At 31.6% G+C, this 10,973-nt stretch overlaps 2 protein-coding genes across 2 annotated transcripts in view; both read right to left on the bottom strand.

The window, feature by feature from the left end:
• LOC109358785 (peroxidase 55-like) lies at positions 8,062-10,292 on the bottom strand. Its single transcript, XM_019603228.1, has 3 exons — positions 10,042-10,292; positions 8,908-9,099; positions 8,062-8,809 (listed from the first exon to the last, which is right to left on the bottom strand). The coding sequence occupies exons 1-3, from the start codon at positions 10,249-10,251 to the stop codon at positions 8,225-8,227; spliced, it is 987 nt and encodes a 328-aa protein (XP_019458773.1). The 5' UTR covers positions 10,252-10,292; the 3' UTR covers positions 8,062-8,224.
• The window catches only part of LOC109358064, a 5,200-nt gene continuing 4,840 nt past the window's right edge, over positions 10,614-10,973 (bottom strand). Inside the window, exon 14 of the mRNA XM_019602131.1 lies at positions 10,614-10,644. Within this exon, the coding sequence (XP_019457676.1) occupies positions 10,614-10,644 (31 nt within the window). The remainder of the gene's footprint in view (positions 10,645-10,973) is intronic.

Here is a 10,973-nt window from a genome sequence, read left to right as displayed (position 1 = left end):
ATGAAGAAGATAAAGATGATTGTTCCTTTGCCTTTGGAGAAGATGAAGACGAAAACCAATGGAGAAGATGAAGAGAAACACGACTACACGAGTGGAGAAGATGAAGATAAAAATGAGTGGAGAAGATGAAAATAAAATGGAGATGTGGGGCTGTCTGTGCGTGGGACAAGCATTGCTTGTGTTGTTGTGCAGTTGTGCGTGTGGGAGAAGCAGTGAAGCACTGCTTGTGCAGTTGTGGAGTTGATTTGTTTCTAACTTTGGGGGAAATAGGCACAACACAAAACTAGGGTTAAGTTAAAACATATAATTAAAATATTAGTTTATTAACTGTAACGGGTTTGGGGCGGGTTCGGGGTAGGGTATCACACATACCGAACCCGAAAATTAACATCGGGTAAATCCCGAACCCGAACCCAATAACAACGGGTTTAACCCGTTAAATTCAGATCGGGTTCGGGCGGGTACCCACGGGTTCGGTTTCCATTGCCATTTGGGGATTTGTACGATAAGCGAATATGAGGCACTAGGTACACGTGGCCTTTGCCTTCGTGTTTTCGCTAATGTGTTGATGTTTTCTGCCTCGAATTGAGTGTCTTCTGTTGGATTTTATTCGAATGTTTTTGTACGGTCGAGATGTTGAGTTCTTTGTTCGTCGGTTAATGTTTGTCGCTCTTTTTTGTGTGCTTGCCATTGGATATACACTTGAGTGCTAATGTACGGCCATGATGTGATCAAGGTGACCTTTGAGAGGGTATGGGTTGTCCGATGTTTATCTTCATCCTATTTTCATATAAATAGGACTTTACTCCTCTTTCATTTCATTACCTTGTTTTGTTGTGAAGAATCCTTGAACCTTTGCAAACTTGTCTCTTTGCTGCTTACTTTATTCTCAACCTTAAGTAACCTTCATCACATGTTTTCTTCTTTGTACTTATATAAAATGGTGAGGATAAATGTCTTAGAGGAGGACAAAATAGTAACAGTTTTGTCGAGGTTTTGTTAGGTCTTCCCCTATCTTTTGCCTCATTGTCCTCACGATGATGTCGGGTGAGGGAACTTCATGTGCCCCTAGACGTTGTCGATCATGAAGAACATGGGTGGTCATGAATTATTCCAAAGAATTACTAGTGTCTCTCGTCAGCTTTAACCTAGAGTGGGCAAGATGAGTTAGCGAGATCTTGAATGACCTTGTCCTAATAAGTGCTCCTCGTTCATAGCGGATGTTCATTGTTTATGCCCTGGTGTCTTCAGATTCTGATAATATTCCTATTGGTAGGTAAATGACTTGTAAGTATAAATAGAGAGTACCTCTTAGAAGGAAGTTGACACTTAATTCTTTCACTTATACTTTTTCATCCTTATACTCTCCATACATATCTTCATTCATATTGACTTGAGTGTTAGAGTACATTTTCATATAGAAACCCAAGCAAATCAAGATCGACTCTTGCCCGGATTCAACATATAGATACATTCTAGTCCAACCATCACCATATAGAATAACACATGAATGGCTTTTCCGGATGGGGTTCGAGGTGACTTTTAGTTTCAATGGCTACTTACTAATTACCATTGAAACAAATTTAATTCAATAGTTTAACACTTACTAATTACCATTGCTCTCATCCTTCAGAGAGAGAAAACGAGAGTGGAGGAGGAAATATAATATTTGATTAAACTAATATTGCAAGTTTTTTGTCAATTTTTTAATATAAATACGAAAGGCATATAATTTTAGTTACCGTAGCTTTTTCTGAACTGAAGGTATTGTACAATAATACGGTGTATATAATATTTTCATTAGGTGTGAGGCAATGATCGATATATACATGTATCATCGACCTACCCAACTAAGTAGAAGTATCATACACTAAGCTGTTCTTTTTTTATTTTAAATTAAAACACTACATTATAGGAAACAATGTATAATGTAAAATTAAAAAGAAGAAAATGGAGAAATAAAAGGATAAGTGATAAATATTGCAAAGGAACAATCAAGATGACAATTTCATAAATCGACTTTATTGAGTAATGATTTGTTCATTTTCTTAAGCAAATGTAGAGATCTTAATGTTAAACTATTGAATTAAATTTGTTTAAAATATGATTAGCATCAAATGAGAGTGATAAAGAAGACATGTAGAAGAACTCGACAATGAAAGGAAAGGGAAATAATGTAAAATATTTTTCGATGTTTGTTTGGTTAAAATATAAAATTGGACTATAAAAAAGTTATGAAAACAAGTCGATAGAGAAGAACTCCAAAAAATGTCAGAAAAGTTAACATGTTTTTCGTTGTTGTTCGTTTAAATGCATGAGAGGAGAAATAATATTTATTTTTTCTCCATATTTACATTAAGGGGAAGAAAAAATAAAAGTAGTTTGCTATTATATCCTTGCATGTAATTTGAATAACGCTTTTATTTTAAATCATGAACAATACATCAAAGGTGAGATTTTGTTTCTATAGAATATTCGGACTTGTTAATAAAAATGTCAAAATGGACAGGTCTGGCCAAACCTGATCAGGCTCATTCACAAAAACTAAAAAATTTATAGGATTTGAATATCATTTTAAATATTTTTTTCTTGAATCAATGGGATACACAGTTTAGGCCTAATCCTTCTCACCCATAGTACTTGAATTCTGGTACTATTTCATTTTCTCACCATTCCACTAATATTACTCCCACGTTCCCACCACTCATGATTTGGGCAAAATAACATTAAATAAATCTTGTCTGAAATTAAAGTTAAAATAATAAATAAAATATATTAAAAACTATATATTATGTTTATGATCGAGTATTAAGGAAATGTAAACTAAATTACTAAAACTTAGTATTTGATCCATTACTAGTTGTTGAGAGATTTTCATCTATAGGCTAAGTGAAAGAAACATATAAGTATGTCTAACAATATATATTGACCCAGAATCTTAAGACTTTAGGATTATGAGTTCATCTACTTATATGTTCTTTAACTCATAATTTTACGCAATGTTGAATTTCTTCATCGCACTTGGAATACCCAACATCTCACCTCAAGTGTGAGTTACCCCCTTTGAGAATCGGATACACGAGAGTTCAACTCTCTATCTATTTGCATCACCGTTGGCTTATCATTTCATCAATGGAACACACCACCTTGAACTCTCGTAAGGAAGACTTTTGACACAAGGATCCCACATGGATCTGTTGATCTCGCTGAACTATCAAACTATCAATTCTGATACCACCTATTGAAAAATTCAGCTATGAGCTATAACATTTTTCCATAGAGTAAGTGAAAGAAACATATAAGTGGATTTGTATTGGTCTAAAATCTTAAAGCATTAGGTCTATAGGTCCACTCACTTCTATATTCTTTAATTCATCCATTTTTTACATAATGTGATATTTTTTCATTCACATTTGGAATACCCAAAATAATGATTAAAACAATGATTAAAATATGTGGAATATGCTTTTATCATTAATAATATATGATTCATTGAATGAATTCTTAATAGCAAAGTTTACGTGGGTGTACACTTGTGTTGAGTGACTCATCGCCCTTTCTAGAAAACTATGTTACTAAATTTAAAATTTTAAATAGAAAGTTACGCATACTAGTCTAATGTGCCATTGTAATTTTGTGGTTGATTCTACATATATAGCATTTAAGAAAGAAAAAGAGAATATATAAGCCTCCCCTAGACATGAAAATCATGATAGAAAATTGAGATAAGTTCAACTTCATACTATATCTATAAGTAAATGACAATATAAATAAAAAATTATATTAAAAAAGGAAGAAGAAGACTTAAGAAAAGGAAACAGCTATGCAAAGACAGTGATTGATAATGTAGTTTGATAATTCATTTCGCATCCATGACAATGACCACCAATAGAAGCAAACCAATTTTGAGAAAATCATATGCATGCATGTGGTTCTTTTTAGTCTATTAGGATAAGATAAATTAATTTTTATTCTATTTTTCATGGTTTAAATTACACTTCACAATTATAACTTTAACCACAATATTATAGTTTTGGGAGTCTCTCTAATAACATTACAATCCATGATAACATTTTTCCTATATTTTCCATAATTGCGATAAATGCATAATAACTGAATAATCATAACTACTATTTAAAACACAAATATACATATAATAACTATATAAAAGAGATATAAAAGAGATACTAAGGAAATTAATATATAAATTGAGGAAGGCACCTCAACAAAGTCATGCAAAATTAGACGCAAAGTTGCTTGTCCGGTTGTGGTGTGGTATGATCAAAATTAATAGTGAGTTCCTATCTCAGGAAAGACTAGAAAATCATATCGGATAATTGTATAGAAATTCTCTCCTAATTTGCCTTCACAACTTGATATAATAGTAAAGGAACGAGGGTGGTGAGAACCAAACCGTATTAAACGGTTCTATCGGTTTGATTATTAATCGGATTTGAAAACGGTTGTAGTTTGTGATCTTAATTGAATGAGAGTTAGATCACTTTGAACTAGGAAAATTCTGGTCCGACCGTATTAAACTGGATTAAACTTGAATAACCCATAGAGTAAACCAGGCGGTTTACTTAAAATTAAAAAAAAACAGAATACTACTCTAATATTTTATTTTACTTCGGTCCAAAAAATATTAGGATATATTATTTCAATATAATTATACATAATTATTAATTATACACAATTTTACACTTATATATAATTATATATTTATTGGTAAAATTATTAATTATATATGAAATCATCCGGTCCGACCAGACGGTTTAACCGTTTAAACTGGTTAAACCTAATACGAGACCTTTTTCAGTTTGATGTATGACGTATGACTCAGGTTTCACAGCTTCGAAAAAAAACAATAAACATCAACACCCTTATGATCTCTATCTTGTTCTCTATGTAAAATGTCTCCATAGCTCTATTCTCAAACTTCTATTTATATAGCTCTCTTTCTTTCAGTGTGGTTGAGAAATTATCAAAGTGATTCATGTTAGTAGAAGATTTTGAAATTACATTTTTGTTTTCTCTTTAATGTAAAAGGTAATAGTCCTATTTTGACGTCACATTTAAGCCCAAATAATGGTGCATAATAAAAGTAGTACTAAAAAGCTAAGAACAAGTAATGAGACGGAGTCTATTACTTGGTGGTCACCCATCCATTGTTGTATAGGTCCAAAGCCTAGGTCATTTTCACTTCCTAGAGTGATATCTTGCTATTGAAGTTTTCACAACTTTCAAACTCAATGTAAGAATGTATATTAAGATATAAACAACTCGGTCACACACAAAGAAAAGAGGGATGTAGTCCTTGTTCCATTGCACATATGAAAATGTGTATTGCATTAGTCATCAGAAAAGGACAAGGACTCATAAAGTCTAAGACATGATATAGGACCCAAATAGGCCTATTACAGTTAATAAGACTAAGATTCTGATTTGCAAGGTAGCTTATAAATTAAAGACTTCTCTAGAAGATAACACCTAGAAACTGCCATATCCGAGGATTAGACATGCTAGACTGACTGGGTGACTCTAGAAAGGTTTATCTCATCATCTATGCAATCATTAGACATTCCTTTAAGGTAAGGTAAGTTAATCTCAACCAATATTAAAAGAGGATACCACTAGGCGAGAAATATGATTTACCCATCACTTGGGCAATAATGTCCATTTTCATCTACTAAAAGTCGTCAAATGACAATATTAAGCCTGAATCAATCTAACTCAGATGATCCAAGATCAACCCTAACCTAGTTTAATGCGAAGTCGCTATTTCCACGTCATCCCCTTCCACATCAAAGAATAGTCCTCCATTAAATATATGTAATTTATTATGTTTGTGATTGAACAAAATCTCCAATAAAAACTTTTTAAACTCGGAGAAACTAACGGCCTGATATCCTTGCAAAATTCAGTTATATTTTTGGCTCGTGCAATGTTGGCCATAAGCAATTAAATAAAGGACGTAAGAATAAATAGAAGAGAAGAAGACAACAAAAATTATTAATGGGATTCAACCAATTATATCTATTTCATTGGGTATGTTGAGCGGTTATCAAGATGTTATTAGAGAATATTGACTACAAACATGTTAACGAGTTGACTACAAACATGTTAGATGCTATGTTGGAAGAATATGTCTTCACTTTTCTATTACTATCACCATCAACGCTTTTCAAATCTTCTTCTTTATCATCATCTACATTATCATTAGAACAAATAAATGATAATTATATTTTTTATCATGGGTTGATGAGATTTTCATAAGTGCATTTTTGTTAATGAAATTTAATGTATTTAAATGATAATTACATTTTTTATCGTTGGTTTCATAATAAAATGAAAATCATTAGAACAAATAATTTGATCCTAGGTTGTCATGAAGAGGTAACATAGACAATCATCTCTAGCTTGATGAGTGCGTGAGATGGAATGTGATCTATCTCTCTAGTACGATGTTCATATTTGACAAAAAAAGATATACATTTATGAAAGTTGGATTGAAGTTCTAATACTAGAATTTACTAAGCATGGTACTAAATATGTAACACATCTAATATTTAAAAATGTTTATAACAAAAGTGATGATAATGCATCTCAACCCTTGACAGTAACTAGTGTGGTTGAGCAAAGGTACATACTTTATCTACTAAACACAAACATGCATTTCTCTTTTACAGAAATTCTAAGATAAACATGGAGACTCAAGGTTATAAGTGACAATACAGGCTAGCCTGGCCCGTCTTGGTCTGGCTCGCCAAAATATGGGCTAGCCCGGCCTAACCCTTATTGTTAAAATGGCTCAAATCCTCAATCTGACCTGCTAAAAATGTCAATCTAAACGGGTTGTCATCCCTATATATATGTGTGTGTGTGATTATATATTTAATATGTATAAATTTAAAGATTACGTACTTGCAAATGTATATTTATGCTAATATATGTTGGAACAGAGAGGGACATATGGGGTGTAAAATGAAAAAACTCCAAATCTCACATAGGATGGTAGAAACACTTCAAGAGAGTATATAAGCCTTAAAGTGAACTCTTAGGGCTTGTTTGAGAGTTGGATTTTGGAGGGAAAGGAAAGAAAAGTTAGACTTGAGAGTCAGAAAATACACTTTTGAGATGACTCTCAAGCCTTCTCTTTTCTTTCCTTTCCCTTCAAAATCTAACTCTCAAACAAACGCTTAGGGTGTGGCCCAAAGGGTATAAGAGTTTTGTAGTGGGTAGACAGAACCAAAATGCCCAAACACATGTGTGCACTCCCCAATTAATTATTATCGTTAGCTTCATCTTGGTCGTCGGATTAATCTGACTATTTGAGATTAGATCAATTTCTAGGATGGCAGATTGATGTGGTTGTTGGGGCCCTTCGCCCATAAATAGAGGTGTTCCCCATACGGAAAAAGCACACCAGTTAAGACATATTTTCTCAACTTTTCTTCTCTCCTTTTCGCCGAAGCATTTTTGACTCTTTTCTCCCTCTTTTTTTGTGGTACCAGAATTGGTAGTGGTAACTGTAACACCCCAGCCTTCACATCCAACCTCTCAGACCCATAAATTTATTGAGCGTGCCACCTATTAAGCTTAAATACTTCCTATAGTATTTTTTTAGGGAGCCTCCATGACTCGAACTCATGACCTCGTGGACTTATAGTCATTGATTCCATTGAATTAATAGAACTCATTGTATTAAATGTTAACATTTAGTCATCATTGACGATGTATAGATCTTACACTCATAAAAAATACTGACAAACTAAGTACATATTTTTTAAATACTTTATTTTCCAATCAAATATATCATTTTTAGCTATTATTATGTGGCTGAGTAAATATTTAAAATTTGTTGATGTAAATCACAAGTATTTTTCATTTATCAGCACTATGACTAATAAGGCATTCCTTACGACTATTTAACAAAGTTGTATTATAATATATGAATTGATAACATAAATATTCTATACTCTAGCTATCTATGTCAATACACAACTACTACTCATTCAATCTGATCACAATTTGGTGATAAATTTGTTTGTCTTTTATTGATGGACAATATATAATTATTGGAAAATGACAAAAACTATTATTTATTACATTTCTTTATTCCACTTTAAAACTCGTAATACCTCACACTTACATAGAAATCAAAGATTGTGACAATTTAATTTCTTCAAATAATCATATAACTTATTATTCTATTGAACCATCATCAAGAATTAAATTTTGTGCAATCTTTCCTTATTTCACCTTGATTACCAATCTTGACTCCAACCCTTCCAAGCTTCCTCATAGCAGTAACAAAAGCACCATTGAACTCATTAGGGTTATTTGCAAAGTCAACCACCGTTGACTTTGATGCAGTGTCAGTGAATAAAACTTGATCCGAACTCAACAACCCTTTTCCAGCAACTAGGTTTAGGTAATACAAGTTGTCAAAAGTAGAAGGAGTTTGAAGATCAAGTGCAACTGCAACAGAAGGGTCAGGGTTTTGAGGGCACTCGGATTCTAATTGTTGAGCATAGTTAGAATCTAAAGTGGGGTCTACATGTGATGACGACGATGATGATGAGAATGAGTATAAACGATTCGAAAATTGGTCGCAATGTGAGAAACCTATAGTGTGTGCTCCAGAAAGTGAAATCATGTCAATTTGGCTAAGGTTGTGTTTTGAGAACATGTTGTTGAGTTGGTTAAGATTGAATGATGCTTTTGGAAGGTTTCCTTCTACATTTGATGCTTTTGAAACAAGACCATCTCTACGTCCAAGTTCTACATTGAATGAAGGGCCTCCAAGCTGAAATATTTGCACTTAAAAACATTCATAAGAACATTCATAAGAACATGAAGAAAAATGTGTTTAAAGAAAGAACGAAACTATAAATATTTGGTTACCAAGGCTACAACATCTCTTGTAGCAAGTGCTAAAATGTCTGCACATGAAACAATTCCAGGACATACAGCTTCAACTGCTTGTTTTGCCTTAATCACTGTGTCAAATCCATCTCCTGCTAATGAAACATTTTCTGATGCATCTTTTTCTGCATCCCCATTTTCTGATGCTATCATAACTGAAGCATCACATCCCTACATCATTATCTTTTTTTATTAATTAAATGAAAAAAATTATATATCAATATACGTTTTGTTCTTGCTTTTCTCCTAAATTAAGTGTGAAATTTGTTTAAGTTCTTCTATGGTGTTAACTGTTAAATATTCTTGGTTGGTATAGCATACCTTCAATGAAACATCTCTTTCTCGTTACAACTATAGAAGTAATGATTAAAATTTGAAAAGTTTATCTTCATATAGATCATTCTTTATGTATGGATGGTGTTAAATTTTATATATAATCAATATATTATTCAACATCAATTCGTATTAATTTTATTTAATAGTTAATGATGATAAAAATAGTAAATAATATAGTAATTATGTAAAAATCTCTTATAACATAAATTTGTACATCATTTTCTCTATCCATAGTACATATATGACGTTATAAACAAAAACAAATTTGAATAAAAAAATAACCAAGAAGAATTATAAGGAAACAACTATGTTAAAACCTGCGTATGATAATCATAGTTGACAATTAATTTAGCATCCATGATCATGCGAGGAAGGACACAATTTTGAGAGAATAAAAAAACCTTATATGATCACTATCCTTCTTAGTGTAGTAATTTTTTATGATTTCCAAACACTTTTATTTATATATATATATATTATATGTATTATAACTAACAATTAAGAATTAGATATTTACCTAGTAATATAAGATTCAACTATACTATAAAGTATCATATTAATAAAATATAGAAGGTTCAGCTGGGAACAATAGTTCGCCAAATTGTCTCTTGTCTGCCCATAGATTCAGTAACAGTTCGAAAATTTGACCGATTCAGTCATATACTTTCGAAAAGATTAGTTACTTACTGAAATGTATTGTAAGTAATGAGTACTGTTGTTATAAAATATAAATATAAATGAGATATATAAGAAATATAGGAATGAAGAAGAAGGCACCTGAACAAAGCAGTCATGGAAAAATAGACGAAGAGTTGCTTGTCCAGTTATAATGGTTTGGCTTAACTTTGTGGTCACTGCCTTTGTCACAATGGATTCCACCTTTGGACATTTTAACTTGTAGAAATTTTCAACTAATTCTCCTTCAACACTATATATATTACTATAACCTATAAAAACAACCATTAATACTATCTTCATTATCTCCATCTCTTTCTATAAATGTTTGCTACAACTCTATTATATATCCTTCTATTTATAATACTCTCTTTCAAAAGTGGGTTGATGTCACTATATATAATGAGAGTAATAAATACAGCAAAAAATAATAAGAAGAAAACTATGGAGAAGAATGAGACAAATTAATGTATATTATTACTCGGTTACTCTTCATACCATGTATTATATGAAACCACCGGATGAAGATAATGACATATTTCCTTGAAAGAATTTTAATAATATAAATTTTAAATTATTTTTAAATAAAAATGAATTTATAAATCATCAAACTCAATTTATTTAATATTTTAGTGTTGGACTCTGATTGAAGTTGTCTTTGGTCAAAACCTATGTCATTTTAACTTGCCAATGTGTGATATGTTGCTGTAGAAGTTTTCACATTTGAGAAACTCGAATATAGGCAAGGTCTTTTTTCTTTAAATTATTGGAGGGAGAGTGAGTCACGAAAAGAAGAGAGATTTAGTACTCCTCTATTATATGATGTCTAGATAATGTAACACTCATTCATCTATGTTGATGTTTTAAATTTAAATTTAATTTTTTATGTGATAACAAAACTAAGAAAATGTAAGGTTTACATTCTAGATAGTTAATATTTGATTCTCCAAAGGGACACTTGAAAAGAACAAAATACATTTACTAAAATATATAATAATAAGTATTAATAAATAAACTAAAGCAGTAATTAATAT

The sequence above is a fragment of the Lupinus angustifolius genome, chromosome LG10, assembly GCF_001865875.1.
Source record: "Lupinus angustifolius cultivar Tanjil chromosome LG10, LupAngTanjil_v1.0, whole genome shotgun sequence".
Classification (NCBI taxonomy): domain Eukaryota; kingdom Viridiplantae; phylum Streptophyta; class Magnoliopsida; order Fabales; family Fabaceae; genus Lupinus; species Lupinus angustifolius.
Note: the sequence above shows the minus strand (reverse complement) of the source record. Positions and strands in the feature narration are given on the sequence as shown.